The sequence below is a fragment of the Ovis canadensis genome, chromosome 23 (assembly GCF_042477335.2).
Source record: "Ovis canadensis isolate MfBH-ARS-UI-01 breed Bighorn chromosome 23, ARS-UI_OviCan_v2, whole genome shotgun sequence".
Taxonomy (NCBI): Eukaryota; Metazoa; Chordata; class Mammalia; order Artiodactyla; family Bovidae; genus Ovis; species Ovis canadensis.
Genome location: NC_091267.1, coordinates 59,977,800 through 59,997,118, shown reverse-complemented (window position 1 = coordinate 59,997,118; position 19,319 = coordinate 59,977,800). Strand labels below are relative to the sequence as shown.

The 19,319-nt window shown below is 45.5% G+C and overlaps 1 protein-coding gene across 2 annotated transcripts in view; it reads left to right on the top strand.

Annotated features, from left to right (window-relative positions):
- Positions 1-19,319, top strand: part of LOXHD1 (lipoxygenase homology PLAT domains 1) — a 197,177-nt gene that overhangs the window by 28,049 nt on the left and 149,809 nt on the right. For both annotated transcript variants that reach the window (XM_069568464.1, XM_069568462.1), the window contains exons 5-6: positions 11,857-11,955; positions 18,515-18,663. In XM_069568464.1, the coding sequence (XP_069424565.1) occupies positions 11,857-11,955; positions 18,515-18,663 (248 nt within the window). The remainder of the gene's footprint in view (positions 1-11,856; positions 11,956-18,514; positions 18,664-19,319) is intronic.

Below are 19,319 nucleotides of genomic sequence, written 5' to 3'. Positions count from 1 at the left end.
TTGAAATTTCCAGTAATTATCACACAGCTCCAAGTGCACACCTGGTCTTGGCAAGACAGTGTGGGGCACAGTGCCCAGGGCGCCTCTGAAGAACGGACGGGACAAAAAAGGGATCATGATTAACGTCTTAGGGGCATATGGCGGTCATGCTGACCAGCAGTGGATTCCAGACCAGCCGGAGAACCACATGGTGCAGGAGCAAAGGCAAGCAGCCTGGGTGACTGATGCAAAACACACCCGTCATGAGAGCTCTGCCAATAAACCCGAGGCCCTAACGTACTCCCAGATGCTAGTGGATGCTAGCATACAGTAGTCAAATCATTAATGTTGACATACAGCTCTCTGGATCAGAAAGCATACAGGGCTGCGCCCTGACTTCTCATTCTGGCTCTGCCCTCAGCAGCCATGGGACTTGGGCCAGAGCTCAGTTCCTCTCCTTAGTGGGGGCACTAGGTGGCCTCTTGGGTTTTTTTTAGGACTGTCGTTATTTAGCTGCTGACTTGTGTCTGACTCTTTTGCGACCCCATGGACTGTGGCCCACCAGGCTCCTGTGTCCATTGCCGTTTCCCAGGCAAGAATACTGGAGTGGGTTGAGACCCCATGGACTGTAGCCTGCCATCTCCTCCTCTGTGGGACCCTCCAGACTCAGGGACTGAATCTGCATCTCCTGCTTGGCAGGTGGATTCATTACCACTGAGTCACCTGGGAAGCACCTTTTCAGAACTAGAGGAGGGTTTCCCTTCACAACCCAACAGAGATGGATGGCCCAGGGCTAGCCCTCCTGTACGGCAGCAGGAGGAGACGGACTTCTGGCCCCTCCCTTCTGCAGCGGATACTTCTTCCCCATTTCATGCCCCTCCCCTGACCTTCTATTCTGCCCATGCCAGTCTCCCCATTACAAGCTCTATCTCTGGACTTCCACTCTCTGTGGTCAAGCCTGGCTCTGCCTCTCTAAGCATGAACAGATGCCTTAAGCTCTGTACCTCTATTTCCTCTCCTGTAAAATGGGGATAAAGTGAATTCCCACTTCAGGAAGTGGTTGAGCTAGTTAATTGGGGGAATGAACATTAAAGGACTTAGGGCAGTGAGAGAGTGAGTGACCAGCTCTTTGAGACCCTATGGACTGTAACTAGCCAAGCTCCTCTGGTCCATGGAATTCTCCAGGCAAGAATACCAGACTGAGTTGCCATTTCCTTCTCCAGCGCAGTGCAGAACATAGAATAAATGCTCAGTCAATGAGGCAAACCTGGTTGTTGCTATTGTTACAAAGCCGTTTCTCTCCCTGAGTCTTCGTCCACGTCTAGGCTTGTTCTGACTCTGAGATGCACAGACTCAAGATTCTGGCCTCTCAAGCTCAGAAAGGACTTTGGAGCCACGAAGTGCCTGAATCCCCTCTAGAATCCAACAGACTCATCTAGACTGCTGTGTATAGGCTCATGACCTTGACCACAGCCAAAACCTGCAGGGAGCACAGCTCTTCCCAACCCCTTCCCTCTACCTGACCTTCCTCCTTAACCCAGCTCAAGTGTTACTCAGGGTCCCCTAGTTCTATTTGTTGTGGCTGAGCATGGGAGTCATGGTTCCTTGGAACCTTATGGAGATGATCCTGGGCCTCGGGACTCACAGCCTTGAGGGCTTCCGGGTGGGGAGGGCAGGGCCATCCCTGTAGCCCTCTCCTCCTCTGAACTTCACAGCAGCTTCCCACCTACCCCATCTGCTGCCTCCTAGCATTGCCGAAAATCGTCTCCGGAAAGAGTGGGAAGAGGAAAACTGCTTTGAACGAGGCCCCAGTGAAGAGTCTCAGATAATTTGGGGGCCAAAAAGGACCTTATGTACCCTCCTCCGTATTATAGAGAGGAGAATGGAAGCCGAGGGAAGCTGAGGCACCTGCTCGTGGCCATAGTATAACTACAGGAGAGCCAGGTCCCTGAGGGCAGGATGCCAGCTCATCTCCTCCAGTGTCATTCAGTGATTCAGTGGGCAGTGGAAATTTGTTGGGAATCTTCTCTGCATCAGATCCTGGACTCAGGGTAAATATGTAAGGGCTTTTCTCTAGGAGCTTAGAGTCTAGAGGGAGGAGAGTCAGGCCAGTATATAACCACAGGACAAAGAGATAGAATGGTCTAGAGAGGGGGATGCCTCAAGCCCAAGGAAGCATTGAGGAAGGGGGAACCAGGAGGGTTCATAGAGGAGGTGATGGTGCTCAAGCTGTGACTTCACAGGTGAGAAGAGATTCACCAGGCTTTCAAACAGAACGAGGGTACTTTAGGAGCTGATGGGTCCTAATGGCACAGTGTCTCATTCACAAAGCTGAGGGTAGACCCTCAAATTCACAGCTTCACTGTGGCCTCAGTTTCCCGGGGACCACTGCCAGCCACACTCTCTTTCAACCAAGCAGCCCGAACCTTTGGGGGAATGCATAGAATTGTCTATTTGCCCCATGCTTGGTTATTTTGATTCTCAAATAGGTGTTTGTAATAACCTTTGTAATTTGGAAACTATACTTTTTGGAGCCGCATCCTGTATTCGTGAACTTGTGAACTTATGATACAGTTATTGCCTGGGCCATGATCCTGGTCTGGCTGTCCATTTCAGCCACCATGGTTTCCTGCTGGGTCCTTGCCGAGAGATCCAAGTGCTTTTTGGATCCTTTTCCATTATAGGTTATTACAAAATACTGAATATAGTTTCCTGTGCTTTATAGTAGGTCTTTGTTTTTCATCTATTATATATATATAGTAGTGTGTTCATCTGTTAATCCCAAATTCCAAATTTATCTCTTCTCCCCTTTCCCGTTTGGTAACCATTTGTTTGTTTTCTGTATCTGTAAGTCCATTTCTGTTTCTTAATTAAATTTGTTTGTATCATTTTTTTCAGATTCTGCATATAAGTGATATCATACGATACTTGTCTTTCTCTGTCTGACTTCACTTAACATGATAATCTGTAGGTTAATCCATGCTGCTGCAAATGACATTATTTCATTCTTTTTATCTGACTGAGTAATATTTCATTTTAGACATATATACACTACATCTTTATTATCCATTCATCTGTTGATGGATATTTAGGTTGCTTCTATGTCTTGGCTACTGCAAATAGTGCTGCTATGAACACTGGGGGGCATGTATCTTTTCAAATTAGAGTTTTCATGTTTTCTGGATATATGCCCAGGAGTGAGATTGCTGGATCATATGGTAACACTATTTTTGGCTTTTTAAAGGAAGCTCCATTCTGTTTTTCATAGTGGTATTCCAATTTACCTTACCATCAATAGGGCAAGAGGGCTCTTTTCTCTATACACACTCTCCAGCATTTGTGATTTGTAGACTTTTTTGAGGGGCTTCCCAGGTGGCACTAGTGGTAAAGAATCCACCTGCAATGCAGGAGCCAAAGGAGATGTGGGTTCGATCCCTGGGATGGGAAGATGCCCTGGAGGAGGACATGGCAGCTCCCTTCAGTATTCTTGCCTGGGGGATCCCATGGACAGAGGAGCCTGGTGGGCTACAGTCCATAGGGTTGCAAGGAGCTGGACCTGACTGAAGTGACAGCATGCACACGTGGACTTTTTGATGATGACCATTTTGACAGGAATGAGGTGATACCTCATTGTAGCTCTGATTTGCATTTCTTCAATGATTAGCAATGTTGAGCATCTTTCATGTGCCTGCATGTCTTCTTTGGAGAAATGTCTGTTTAGGTCTTCTGCTCATTTTTTGATTGAACTCTTTGTCTATATATATATATGGGTTTCCATTGTAGCTCAATTGGTAAAGAATCTGCCTGTAGTGCAGGGTATCCAGGTTCGATTCCTGGGTTGGGAAGACCACCTGGAAAAGGAAATGGCAACCCACTCCAGAGTTCTTGCCTGGATAAGTGCATGGACAGAGGAGCCTGGCTGGCTACAGTCTGTGGAGTCGCAAGAGTCGGATACGACTTAGTAACTAAATCATTACATATGTATGTATGTGTGTTTTGTGTGTGTGTGTGTGTATGTATATATAGTGAGCTATATAAGCTGTCTGTATGTTTTGGAAATATATTCCCATTTTGAGGATGAAGGAAACAGAGGCACAAAGAGGTTAAGCAATTTGTTTATAAGCAATGAAGCCAAAAGTGAACCCAGATGGCCTTGAACTTAATCACTGTGTAGGACAGGCTTAGAGACACCTCTGTTAACATTTTAGTGAATTCCGTTTCTATTCTTTTTTTTGTGCATGAATGTATTAAAGACTATATATTAATGAAAATGGTATTGTATTTTGGTCAAATTTATAACCTTTTTTTCAGTTAATAGCATTGGCTAATATTCTAAATCATTATTTTTAATGGCTGCATGGTATTCCTTGAGTGGGTGAATACTACAATTCACTCCCAACAATCCCTCATTTTGGATGTTTTTAGGTTGTTCTCAAGTTTCTCATTATTCTAACAGTTCTGTGATAGACATCTTTTTAGGTAGTCTATGAACACAAGGATTTCCTAGCATTAACTAGTTGCTATGCACAGGGATGGACTGTTGGTCCGGGGGTTGCAGAACGGTAAGTCTTCGACACACATTCCTCACCTGCACCAGCACCTGAGAAGTGCTGGCTTCCCAGCCCTGGGGGGGATAAACTCTGGGAGTGGAGTGGAATCTGGGTTGGAAAGAGAAGAAATGGAGCAACAGTTGCTGAGTGTGCGGGTAGAAGGGAAGGACCTTTTGCAGACAGCTGGAGAGGGCGGCTGAGTCTGTGGAAGTAGCTCCGTGGGGCTTGGCAATGAGGGAGGTGAGCATTCGGAGCAGTAAACCCTTCTCTACACCGTACTGTTAAAAACACCCCATAGCATTTAGGCTGACATCACAGTTTCTTAGGAAATATGCAGGTTGTATATTTACTTGGGGAGGATGAAAAGAGCAGAGTGTTTTTTCTTGATTACCACCCAGGAGTGACTATTAATGACTGAGTGATATTTCAGTGTCAGTGTGTAACCAGGCTCAGCTGGGTTCAGCCCATGGCCTGTGTTCCAGTACGTGGGAAGTGCCGACAAAGTGATACAGACCCCAGAAGTTCTGGAGTGCAGGACTGAGGGCTCGGAGATGGGGGCCCTTGGGAGAGAGTCTGGGGCTTAAGCTAGGCTGGGCAGGGTGGGTGGAATGACAGCTAAGAGAGAGCCTTCTTGTCCAGGCCCCTTGAGTCCACATCTGGGCTTTAGTCCTGTCCGACTGTGAAAGCTTGATTAAGTATCTCAGCCTCCTGCTTCTACTGATCACCTCATCAGTGAATGGTGGCAATAGCCACTGTGAGGATTACCCGAGATAATAGGTGTGCTGGCCCACGCTAGGTTCCCAGCAAGCCCTGGAGGCTCTTATTTCTTGATTAGTGGGTGTGTCTGTGAGGGCAGAGAGGTTCAGGGCCCTCTATAGAAAGCAGAGATATTCCAGTCCTGATTAAAGAAGAGAGTGAATCTGGGTGAGAAATTTGGGCCTCTGGACCTGAGGGAAGAAAGAGGAAACTGTCGGATCAGGAATGGGGAAGGAGAACTCGAATCCATGGGCTTAGAAGGCCATCCACTGGTCAGTGGCCGTGACCCAGTGCAGAGCCTTGCTGCCCATCCTCGGGTTCTGTGGACCACGTCCTCCCCACACCCATGCGGGCTTTAGTAGTTAGGGGTGTTCCCTGGAGAGGGGAGAATGTTATTCCTCAGCTCCCACCCCCAAGGCAGCTTCCCTCAACCCCTGCCATCTCTGGCTCCCACACAGCCCCTGTGAGATTCCACTTCTGTCTTGGCATCCTAGCTCTGGGTGAGCGGAAGTGCTGGGTGTAAGGGTGTGAGGCTGGCAGATGCGGTTGGGGGTGGGGTAACATCAAGTCCAATCATCCCCCTTCCAACTCTCCTCCCCTGTCTCACCTGTGAGAACAAATAAAGCCACGTTCTAATTAGACAGGATCTGGGGGTGGGCGAAAACTCCATTCCCTCAGCTCATCCTTAGCTCATTCATGATTCTCTGCTTCCTGAGAAAGCCTGGACCACGTGAGCTTCTCCGAGGCTCAAACCACGTGGGCGAGGGATGGTCTCTTCCTTGGCAAGCGGGACAGAGGCTTCGTCATGGGGTCTTTTGCTAGGCTTCTGCTGTCGGGCAGATGACGAGCAGTTTCACCCGCTCAGCTGTGCACCCAGCACCAGGATGTGGGGCTTCCGGCCCCCTCAGGGCTGTGCCTCCTCCTCCTGCCGCCCAGGATTGCTCTCGGGAGATGTGTCCCGTCACGGCTGTGTGCTGACTGTTCCAGACGGCATGCCGAGGAGGCTGCGGGGGCGGCTGGCAAACCCGGCGGTGCAGGAGGCAGCTGGGGCCTGCCAGTGCCTGTCTTTTCTGGAAGCCCACGCACGCAGCTTCCGGCTGGTCTGTAGGGCACATATTTCCTGTTTGGAAGGAGCAGCTTTGTGCATCTGCCAGGATGGGGTGCAGAGGGGAAAAAAGGGCAAGGGCCAGGTTAGACTTGTGTATCCCCTGGGCAGGCAGCCCAGGGCAGGAAGGTCACAGACGACCCTATGATATGACCTTGAGGCAGCCATCTGTCTTTTAAGCTACAAATAAAATTCTCTGTGCAAGACCCCAGCTCAATGCGGTTGGGCTTTGGAAGGCACCATGGGATCAGCACCTTGATCTGTAGCTATGGTGTCTTCTTCAGGTCAATGTTTCAATTAGTCTGTTCTCTTTGGGCTCACGCTGACCTTTGGTGGAAAGAGGCTACTACCTAGTTTCAGGTGTGCAGGCTGTACATGGCTCCAGTGCGACTATGTAAGGAGATCCCTATCAGAGCACAGGGACTGTAGATTTATGCATTTATTATGACAGTTGTCCAACAGATGGCAGTGAAGTGTCTTGAGGAAGGGCTCCCTTTATCTCATTTGCACACAGGCACTGTGTGGGCTAATGGTAACCCTGCTGAAAGGTCAGAGAGAAATAGTTCTAGGGAGAATTTTATAACAGATAATATGCCAAACAGGTAAGCCGCAAGGCAACTCCAGGGCTGGGGCAGGCCATCTCTAGTCCCCGTTTCTCCCATGCTGCTCAGGAAGAGCGATGAACTCAGCTTGCCAGCTCCTCCTCCAACTTGACCTTCCCCTTTCTTCGCATTTCTGCTCCCTGCTTGTTCACAACCAGGCAGTGAGCTGAAAAGCACATGGCTGAAGTTTGCAGAACTGGACCTGCCATCATCCCCACCTTCAGGAATCCCCAGATTAGACTAGCTCCTCTTCTCAATCGGCCTCAAAGGAATGGCAGCTTCAGCCCAGTCACACAGCACTGTAAGGGGCGGGGAAAACGGAGCACTGTTCATGGTCCTTTTCACTCCCCACCCCGACGGAGAAAGGGCAGTCATTCCCCAACCTTCAAAGCCCTAAGCTGTTTAGCTAGTGGCGAAAGTGAAAGTCAAGTCACTTAGCCGTGTCTGACTCTTTTCAACCCCATGGACTGTAGCCTGCCAGGCTCCTCCATCCATGGAATTTTCTAGGCAAGAGTACTGGAGTGGGCTGCCATTTCCTTCTCCAGGGGAGATCTTCCCCACCCAGGGATCGAACCTGTCTCCCACATTGCAAGCAGATGCTTTTACTGTCTGAGCCACCAGGGAAGCTAGTGGTGAGGATGCGCTAAGATCATGCTGTAAGTAACTGACTCCCCTGTACCACGTAACACTGCTCCCACTGAGGCCCCGGAGAGCAGAGTGGTCTGCAGCCCTCTGTCCAGAAACACACAGGATAGAGCACAAGACGACACAGAGCAGGGGATGGCCACACCTGGCCTGTCACCTGTCTTTGTGTGGACTGTGAGCGTAGAAAGGCATTTACACATTTGGAGGATTGAGAGGAAATCAAAACAAGAAGAGTATTTCATGACACAGGAAAGTTCTGCAAAGTTCAAATGTCCATGTCCATAAATAAAGTTTCCTTGGAGCGCAGCTGGGCCCATTTACTTATGTAGCATTTACGTAGGACTGTGGGCCGCTGCTTGGTGCTGCAGCAGCAGAGCTCAGTAATTGCAACAGAGACCAAGAGGCCTGCAAGGCCGAGAATATTTAATATCAGGCACTCACAGAAAAATGTTGCCAGCCCCTAGTGAAGAGCATGAGAGCCCATGAAGTATTCTGGATGCAGCCCTGGATTTGGAGATAAGAGATCTGGTTTGAGCCTTGCTAACAACATTTAGCAGCTGTGTGTCCTTGCTCTCTGAGCCTCAATTTCCTCATCTGTCAGGGGGAATGTCCTCACTACCTGCCCACCTCATGTGGCCCTTGCATGGATCACAAGGACAGGCAAGTGCCTTGTGAATTGCAAGCCCTGTGTGAATGTTTAGTATTATTTGCCCAAGAAGCTGGGTCATTCTGGCCCCTTCTTTCCACCTTTCTTCTCATTCTCTTTCTCCAGGCAGCCTTGCTCCCTTGGCCTCTGGGGCAGGGTTTTTTTTATTGGCTCTCCCCCTTTCCCAGTGGCTGAAACACCCACCTGTGACCAGAATGGAAAGTCTGTGCTTGTTGAAACTCTGATTGTAGGAAGTTGGGGGGCTCTCATGCGACCACTCAAGAGGAAGCCTTGCTGTACCGTGCTGGCCATTTGCCACCTGTGAGGGGATGAAGCCCTGCTTTTATACTTTTATTGCAACTCAGGATGGATGCTGGGCCCTGGGCTTTGCTTGGAAAATGGCTAATCAGATACTATGGGGTTCTGCCTGAAGAGGAAATATGGGGAAAAGAGAACAGTAAAATAATCTTCATTGTCTGTCTATGGGGCCTTTAAAGAATGGATTTAAAAGGTGGCTCTTGGCCCCTCCTCAGTGTGATCAAAGGCCATAGGCTCTCCATTCAGCCAGCACATTGGGGGCCCAGGGCCTTGTCTTGCTGCAGAAAGTCCCACAGAGTTTAGAATAGTCTAGCTTTGTTTCAGAATTGACTTCCCCCTGCATCCTGTTCATGTGGCTTCCTGACCCCTGGGCATTGGCCACTGGTTGCCTCACTTGGAAAGGCCTGGAAGCGTTCTCTGGCCTATTGGTCCCTGACCCTTGGCTTGTCAATCTTGTTCCTTCACTTTGGCCCTGGTTCTCTGCTTCCCTGGACTTTCCCAGGACTAAGATGTGTGTTCCCTAAGCCCTTGGTGGGCTCCTGATTCCCTAGCCTCATCTTTGTGGCCCTGGTTGCCTTTCCCACCCTCTGAGATGCCTCCCTGTTCTCCTGGCTCCCCTCCACAGTCAGCAAGGCTGCCCCTCCTGGTCAAACGTTGTGGACTTGCAGACTGCAGAGGGCCTCAGTTCTCTCACATCCCTCGCCTCTGCCATTTTCTCCAGTGTCCCTGACATACTCAGTGAGACTCTCATATGTGCCCAGCACTGTGCTACGGGCTGTGAGATGTCTCCCCACCTATGTGCTTGGCACAGAGTGAGCGGGCAGGTGTACTCACTTCCCTAGGGTATCCCAGTCCTTGTTGAAGAGCCCTGGATACTAGAAAACATTTCTTTTGGTGACCTACAATATCCCTCTTTATACTTCATCCCACTAACTTGAATTCTACCCTCTGGAATGACTCAGAGTGTCTGTACTCCTTCAACAAACATCCCGCAGTCCCCTCGCCCTTTCTCCTGCATCACTGTGCCCAGTTCCCTTTGGGGTCGTGTTGCCCCTCTGATGCTCAGCAGAGGCCTTCAGAGCCTCTCTCTGTCCCCATGCCATCTTGATACCACCAGCCCAGCAGAGGGGCCTTGTCTCTTTGTGAGCCCTCACTGCACCTGAGAAAGGACATGAACCAAAGCCAGTGGTTCTCAGAGGCCCAACCAGCCAGAGGAGGAAAAAACCACCCCTGAGGGAGGCCTCTGGCCCTGGAGGATGACCAAGAGCAGGATCCGCTGATGACCCACGTGATGAAGGGTCCCTGGAAGGCAGCCATGTTAACAGGCTCCCCAGGGAGCCCAGTGTGGCCCAAGTTTCAAGTCACTGAGCCAGGGTTTGCCTGTCTGAACGCTTCTGAAGGCCTGGCTCTGTGTTCCATCTCAGAAGTATCTTTGTGGTGAAGCAAGAGGGAGCAGGAATCTGAGAACACCTGTCCTACTGGAGCTTACATCTGGGGATGAGGATTGGAGGGTCTTCTCTCTCTTGGATGGATTTCACCAAGTAGAGACTGAGGAGAAAAAGAGAAGACATTGCTCCCTCTGAGCTCAAGGTCCTCAGCCGGTCAAAGGTCAGCCCTCAGGACTATGTGGGTGGGGAGTCCTCCACGGATCCCCTGCAGAATTTGGCACTGTGCCATCTTTAGAGGGTAGCCCTGTGCTACTGGACAGGCCTCAAGATGCGAAGGGAGAAAACTGGTTTTGTTCTCACCTCCACACCTCAGTCCTTTGCCCTGAGCAACTTCACCAGACTTTGAGATTTAGGAAATTCAATTAGCTTTTCAATATACTCAGTGAGACTCTCATATGTGCCCAGCACTGTGCTAGGAACTGTGAGAGAAAACCACATGAGACAAGGAAGTCCTGCTCCCAGTCCTCTTTTAAGTTCTTGAGGAACTTAGAAGTCTCACCTGCAGGAAACAGCAAACAGATCAAGGAGGAGATGAAACTGGGAAACCGTTGACCCCGACTACATGGCAGAGCCGAGGAACACAGGGAGAAAGACCTCTGGGGCCCGAGACACTGAGGAAGGTCTAGGGAGGAGCCAGGCAGAGGGGCCAGGATTTGGACCTCAATTAAATACGTTTTATTGGCGTCATATACTAAGCATGTTCGTGTGTATGTGCTAAGTTGCTTCTGTAATGTCTGACTCTTTGCAACCCTATGGACTGCAGCCTGCCAGGCTCCTCTGTCCATGGGATTTCCCAGGCAAGAGCACTGGAGTGGGTTGCTGTGCTCTCCTTCAGGGGATCTTTCCAACCCAGGGATCGAACCCATGTCTCTTATGTCTCCTGCATTGGCAGGTGGGTTCTTTACACTAGTGCCAACTGGGAAACCCATATATTGGGCATAAGACATCTAAAAAAAGATTCTGGAACATAAAAAATAGAAAGCTATGGCAGCAAGGGGAAAGATAAGGAAACGTTGCCTCAGCCCTTAGAATTGTGGCCCACAAAGAAAATCTAGAGGATCTCCCTTTTGCAGTGCAGAGCAACTCTTGGCTTTTGTGCCCCACTCTAAGGCAAGATCTGGTTGGGAAGATTTGGGCATGGCTTAACATGTTGTCAAGTTTACATTGAGCACTGCCCCCTCTTGAGGCCATGGCCAAAACTGAAGCATTTTGGGGTTACAGAGAATGGATTTCTGTTCAATAAGTGGAGCAAGATACAGGAAGCAGATATAGGTCTTTAAATGAAGTAATGTCAAAATGTGTATTTGCTGGCTCTTATTGGTTCCTTTGGTCTTTCTTTGCATTGGTTATGGCCTTGACAATTTATATATAAATTTGGTTTTTATTTGCATAATCAGTTTTCTCCAATGAATTTTTATACTATGACGTGGTGTAAAGAACAGATTGGCAAAAATAGTGTAGAGGCAGTGGGCCCAGCTGGAGTCATTTCAGTATCCAGGGGAGATACGCTGGTGGGTTGGTTGCATTTGGGTTGATTTATGCATCCCAAGGCAACAAGTTAGTAGATGAAAACAGAAGTCCCCTCTACTTCTGATTTGTGCTCTGCATGTGCAAATCAGCAATGTTCAGCAATGACCTCTTGAAACCAAGTCAGGTGACTTGAGTCTTGCTCAGTTATTGATAGTAGCGGTGACAATTCATGTGCTGCTGGAAAGAAGGGTGGATGGTGTGGTAGCTACTTTGAGGCCTCTGTTCTTCTCTCCTTAGGACCTGAATGAGCTGACACTTTCTCCGTCTTCATTTCCAGGTAATAAGTATGAAGTCAAAGTGTACACTGGTGATGTCATTGGTGCAGGGACTGATGCTGACGTCTTCATCAATATCTTTGGAGAGTATGGAGACACAGGTAATAGATGTAAACCCTTCTCAAACCATTCCCAGAACTTCCTAAGTGGGCTGTTTCCCATCCTCCAGGCAGAGGAAGGCAACTCCAGGCTCCTCTAGGCTCTTCTCTTGAGCCTCTGTCTTCTTCTTGTGATGCGCTTTGTCATGGCCTTCCTCGGGCAGCATGGTGCCCATTGCATCAAGTTTATGTGAATGATGTGCTTTCAGAATAAGCTGTGCTTGGCTTTTGAATTGATTTTAAATCATCCCGCATCCTAGAATACACCAGAGCTCCACATTTCCAGGGGATTCATTCTCACTTACTCTATCTCCCTAAGCTCCACGCCCATCTTGAATTATATTTGGGGATGTGACTGGGCATGGCCTGACTCACTGCAGTAGTTTGGGGCAGACAAGAATGAGGCAGGGGGATAAATTGCTCTTGGTCTCATAGGTGGACCGGGAATTGAGGGCACAGACCCATAGGTGTTGGAAGGAGGTTCAGCCAGTAGAACTGCTGAGACAGGTGGTTTGCTCCTGCTTCTGCCCATTTAAAGGGATACTATAGGAGTCAGAAAAGCTTCAGAGACATGAATTTTGGACATAATCTATTAAACAATTTAAAATGCATTGTTGGAATTTTAAGAAAAAAAGGGAGGTCTCCTGGTGTCAGAAATGAGAGAATTTAAAACCAAAGTATTAGCTATGAACTGATGCTCTGAATCTTAGAAGAAGGAAACCTTCATGTTCAACAATCTATAGAATGAATTTCCATACACATTTGGGGTCAGAAAATGATATTTTGGCTCTGTATGAGGCAAAATACACAAAAAAGCCAGGATCCCTAGAAGTTCACAGGAATATCTTCAGTGAAAAAATAGACTAGGAAAAAAAAATTGCTGCTCAGTAGAGTAAACTTATCTCTGTAAGAACTCTAGATTAATAAAACAGTTGCTGGGGAATTGATACTTTAGGCTTATATACATACGGGCTCGAGGTGTCATTTTACACTGCACATGTGATTTGGGAACCCTCCCCTTCAGGTACAGAAAATTTGTTCCATGCCAGTGCGTTAGTTGCTAAGTCCTGTCCGACTCTTGCAATCCCATGGACTGTAGACTGTTTGTCTGTCTTGCATTGGCAGGCAGACTCTTTACATTGAGCCACATGGGAAGCCCCCTATGACAAATATAGGAAGCAGAAATACAGGAACTGAAAATACAGTTACTAAATACAAACACTTAGAAATTGTTGAATAGATAATTAGTGAACTGTAGAAAAATATAAACAAAATATGCAGATGTGACAGAAACATAAAGGGTTGAAAAATACCAGTAAGAGGTCATGAGATGTGGAGGAGGGAATACGCCCTGGTATGTTGAACAAGCGTTTTGGAAACAGAATAAACAGAATAGGCGAGAGGAAATATTTGAGGAGATAATGGCTGATCACATTTTTTTCAGAATTAAGCAAAGATATGAATCTTCAGATTAAAGTAACAAAAGACATTGACCAGAATAAACAAGAACAGATCTTCATTTAGATACATTGTAGTGACACCAAAGGCCAAGAGAAAGATCTTAGAAGTAACCAGATTTGGTGGCTTATCTTCTGTAGAAACAATTAGATTGATAGCAAATTCTTAGCAGCAGTCTGTAGAGGATATAAGTTCATGGGATAATATTTTCAATCCTCTGGGAATTCCCTGGGTTCCAGTAGTTAGGACTCCATGCCCTTACTGCCGAGGGCTTGGGTTCCATCCCTGGTCAGGGAACTAAGATTCCACAATCTCCCAAGCTGTATGGTGTAGCCAAACCTAGAATTCTATACTCAACTATTCCAGAATGAGGGCAAAATTAATGGATTTCCAAGCAAACAAAGAGAAATAAGACTTCCCACTCAAAGGCACATGCTTAAACATGAGTTTTTCATTGACACATGCTTAAACTCCTGAAGAATATACTTTAAGAAAAGAAAATTGTACCCAGAAGAAATGTGTGAGATACAAGAAATAAAGGTAAGCCAAACAATGATAATTATGTAACAAATTTAAGGAAGCGTTAACTGTACAAAATGATAATATTAATAACTATTATCAAGATATGAGAAAATATGAACCCTAAGCACTAAAACACGGTGATATTTGAGAAAGAAAGGATATAAGAAGAATTAAGACATAACTTGGTTGCAGTCCATTTGCTGACCCCAGGGAATAATTAACTTTAGACTTTGATACATCAAGTATGCAGATTAAAATTGTAAAAGTAAGCACCCCAAAGAGAAATGCATAAGTTCTAAACCAGGAGAGGAAATGAAAGGGGATAAAGACTCAATCAATCCGATAGAAGTCAGGGAACGAAGAAAGGAAAAGCATGCTAATAGCAAAAAGTAAGATAAATGTGTAAATAATACAATAAATAGAAATAAGCTAACTCATCCACCTAAGAATAAATGTTCTTATATTAAATTAAAAGAAATAAAATCCAGCTTAAATATATGATACATAAATTTCGGAGAATATGTAGAATGAAATTAAGTATACCAGGAACATATTGTCTACAGGAAAGAAGCTGGTGTAGCTATATTAATATCCATCAAATTAAACTTTCAGACAAAATGCTTCATTAGAAATAAGTATCAGAATGAAAAAAAGAGCAATTAACCTGGAAGACAGGATAATTCTGAACTTGTATAGATTTAGCAACATATTTTCAATACATGTGAAACAAAAAGTAATACAATTCTTGGAGAAACTTGACAAGTACATAATCATAGTGGAAGATTTTAATACAACACTCTCAGTAATTGATAAGTCAAATAGATAAAAATTTAGTATGGTTGCAGATTTTAACAATGGTTAATAACCTTGGTCTAATAGAAGTATGTAGATTCCTAAATCCAGTGGGTAGAGAATACATTCTTTTCAATCACATAATAACAAATGCAAATGAATCAATAACGTAGAGACAATATTCTCTGATCATAAATCAATAAAATTAGAAGAAACTCCAACCTTTTACCCCTTTTAGAAACAAAATTTAATTTTCAAAAAAACGAATGATCATCTATAAAATCCAGGAGAATTGAAAAAATCATTAGAACCATGAGAAGGTTTAATAAAGGTGCTGGATATGATTAATACAAAAATATTAATAAAACAGTAAGCAAACATATTATTTAAAATATATGATTTATACTAGCATTTGGTATCTGAAAAACTCTGGAAAAAATAAAAATTTCTACTTAAGAACATGCAAGAATACCTAAAAAATGGAAAAATATATTATGCTCATGGATGAGAAAAGACTTAAACTCAGTAATGTCCAAATTTCTCGTTATTCTATAAATGCAATGCAGTTACAGTCAAATTCCCAAAAGGCAATATTCCACAGCTTAAGCTGCTATTAAATTCATGTCCACATAGGACTAAGTATTAGCAGGACAATTTTGACTAATGAAAATAATATTGACAATATTAATAATACGAGGATATTTACCCTCCAAATACTAAAATATTCAAAGCCCCCAAAACCACAACAGAGTGATATGTATAGAAGGATAAACAAATCAACCAACAGAATAAAGAGTCTAGAAATACACAGAGAGTGGCACTATAAATCTGAGCAGAGAGGATGAACAATTCAATTGCTGGTGTTAAAACAGTTGTCTAACCATGTGAGAAAAGATAAAAGTCAATATTTTTACCTTTCACCACACACACAAATAAGTTCCAGATGGGCTGGAGATTTAAATGTGAAAAAGCAAACTATGACTTTTTAGAAGAAACTTTAAGAGCATGTCTTTTAAAAATCCCAGTTTAGGATAGAGTTTCTCAAACAATTCGCTAAGAGCACAAACAACAAAGGGAAATATTGATACAGTCCATTAAAACAAGAAAAAATCTGTATGAAAAAAGGAAAGACAAAGACAAGGAAAGACCATAGACAAAGGGAAGGCAATAGGAAAATATAATAAAGTGTATGAACCAAAAAATTATGCACAAGCAAAGCCTGAATGGCCAACATTATATGAACCAATCTCAAAATATATGTATATGTATGAACATCTTTCAGTCTTTTCAAATAGTCAAAGGAATGTAAATTAAAACCATAATAAGACACCATTGTACACACATGAAACAGAAGTTTAAATATATGTGTTAACAATGATTATGGGAGCCCTCAAAGGCTGCTGGTGATAATTGATGAAGTACAACCATCTCTCAAGGTGATTTTGCAATTGCTAATACACTGAAGATGAGCACATCTCAATATCCAGAAACTGTAGGTGTCCAGTTAGATCAGTTCTTACAAACGTACGGCAGAAGGTCAGTACTAGAGAGTCCATTTCAGTGCTATTTACAATAGCAATAAAATAGAAACAACCCAGATGTGAAAGAATGAACACATAATCGTGTTTTCTTCATTCAGTGACTGTTATACAGCAGTTGGATGAATTTGGTTACTAGCATCAACGGAATAATCTCAAAGGAGTGATATTAACTTAAGAAAGGTAAGTTGCACAACGGTGTGTGATGATAGGATGATGGTAACGCGAGCAACGGTAGGAATCCCAGCCCCTAACATGGCCCCTGCCTACCACACTCTGGGCACTGCCCTAAGGGCTTTGCACACATTCATTCAGTTAATCCTTGAAACAGCTCCTATGAGGTGGAGTCCCTATCATTCCCACAGTACAGACAAGGAACTTAAGACAGAATGATGTTCACTATGATGTTATTTATGTAAAATTCTAAAACATGCAAAAATAGTATATGTTCTTACAAAAATTCACAAAAATAATGGATGCCAGTTGATGATACTGGTTGCTTGTGGCAGGGTGTGGCAGGTGAAGGGATGGACTATGAGGCTTTAGACCTACCTGTTATATTTAATTTCCTTGAAAAAAGAGAAAGGCCTAAGTTAATTAAACAAAATGTTAATATCTGTTATACCTCTTATGGGCTTCCCTGGTGGTTCAGAGGTTAAAGCGTCTGCCTGCAATGAAGGAGACCTGGGTTCGATCCCTGGGTCAGGAAGATCCCCTGGAGAAGGAAATAGCAACCCACTCCAGTATTCTTGCCTGGAGAATCCCATGGATGGAGGAGCCTGGTGAGCTACAGTCCATGGGGTCACAAAGAGTCGGACATGACTGAGTGACTTCACTTTTGCATCTCTTATATCTGAATGGGGGGTACATGGATGTCTAATATTTTCTATATGTGTGAGTTGTGGCAATCTAAAATTTAGAAAAATTTAAGGAATCAACTTTTAGAAAAGAAAGAAAACAGGATGGATAAGCAAAACTCTGGTGCTTAGATGGGCTGGTAAGGGTTAACATGACTGGTAGTCTTGGGAAAGCTGGAAGGAACAGGTTGGCTCAAGCCCTAACTATGTGCTCAATACCTGTGTGACTTTTGGCGAGTTGTTTCACTTCTCCAAGTCTCAGTTTCATCAGCTGCAAGACAAAGTTAATAACACTTCCCTCTTAGATTGTGACAAAGGAGTAAGTGAAGGGGAAAAAAAAAGTTAATCATGCAGCAGAGTCTGGTGATAGTTATCATAGCCATTTTCCAGAGGAGGCAAGCCTAAGGCAGCCTGCCGGCTGATGTCAGGGTCCCAGCCACAGCCTGTAGACCAATGACCATGGTTGTGCTCTTTGTTCAGGAAAAGCAGCTTTCCCTTGTTCAGGTAAAGCAAGGCAGGGCCTCAGGTCCAGGGACTGGGGTGCAAGTGGGTTTGCTAGGGTGGGGACCCTGGGCTAAGGCAGAACTCAAACCCAGTTATGGGTCCTGGGCACAGGCCACACACAAGGTGAGCCTCGGCCTTGACTGGCAGCTGGAGGGATTTAAGAAGCCTATAAGTCAAGGCTATGGTATTTCCTGTGGTCATATTTGGATGTGAGAGTTGGACTGTGAAGAAGGCTGAGAGCTGAAGAATTGATGCTTTTGAACTGTGGTGTTGGAGAAGACTCTTGAGAGTCCCTTGGACTGCAAGGAGATCCAACCTGTCCATTCTGAAGGAGATCAGCCTTGGGATTTCTTTGGAAGGAATGATGCTAAAGCTGAAACTCCAGTACTTTGGCCACCTCATGCGAAGAGTTGACTCATTGGAAAAGACTCTGATGCTGGGAGGGATTGGGGGCAGGAGGAGAAGGGGACGACCGAGGATGAGATGGCTGGATGGCATCACAGACTCGATGGATGTGAGTCCGAGTGAACTCCGAGAGTTGGTGATGGACAGGGAGGCCTGGCGTGCTGCAATTCATGGGGTAGCAAAGAGTCGGACACGACTGAGTGACTGAACTGAACCGAACTGAACTGAACTGATAGGTCTTGGGGTGAAGTTACCCTTTTAAAAAAATTAATAAACTCTATTCTTTAGAGTAGTTTTAGGTTCACAGCCAAATCGAGTGGAAGAACAGAGAGTGTCCACATACCGCCTGTCCCCACCCACAGCCTCCCATGTGGTGACTTTTGAGACTGTTCTGCAGTGGGTGGCCCATTAAAGTTTGGAGCCGGTTCTCTCTCCTCCTCTGGTCTCCTTTGTATGAATAACTGTCTTGCGTGTCTGTGCATACAGGTGAGCGTAGGCTGGAAAATGAAAAGGACAACTTTGAAAAGGGGGCTGAAGACAAGTTCATGTTGGATGCCCCAGACCTGGGGCAGCTCATGAAGATCAATGTTGGCCACAACAACAAGGGGGCGTCTGCGGGCTGGTTCCTGTCCAAGGTGGGTTCAGCTGCCTGTCTGTGGTCCCTTGGCTGGGAAGGGGGAGTTCTGGCTCCTCAGAGGTTGTACTTCAGACCTAGATTCCCTCTATAGGTCCATCAGCCTCCACCCTTCTACCTAAGCCCCTGGCCAGCCATGCTGCTCTTCCCATAGCCTCCCAGGCCTTGCCTGGGCTATCTATCGCCTTCCCAGAAGGATGACTTCTCTCATCTGCATCTATCCAGGGTCTTCCCTCCTGCAGGGCTCTGTCACTAAGCCTTCCCTGACTCTGGCCACCAGAACCTCTCCCTCCCAAGAGTGTCTATAACTCTGCTGGCTTATAGGATTCATTTCACCTTAATCATAAGCTACCTTGTGACTTATCTTGGGTCATTGCTTTGTACCTCAAACTTCTGGATCTCAGGTCCTCAAAATTTCATCTACCCAGGACAAAGTTAAGAGTCAAGAAGAAAGCAAAAAGGCTTCTGAGAAGCTGAGGTGTATCTGGCTCAAAGTTCACAAGAAGAGCTTATGCCCCAGGTACTACCTTGCCCTACCCTGATTTTGAAGGCAAGACTGCTCAGAATCTCACTCAGTCTAATGCTTGCTTATAATCCTTTCTAGCAAACTTGCTACCCATAATTTTAAACCTATACAGCAGAAAATTAGAGGTAAAA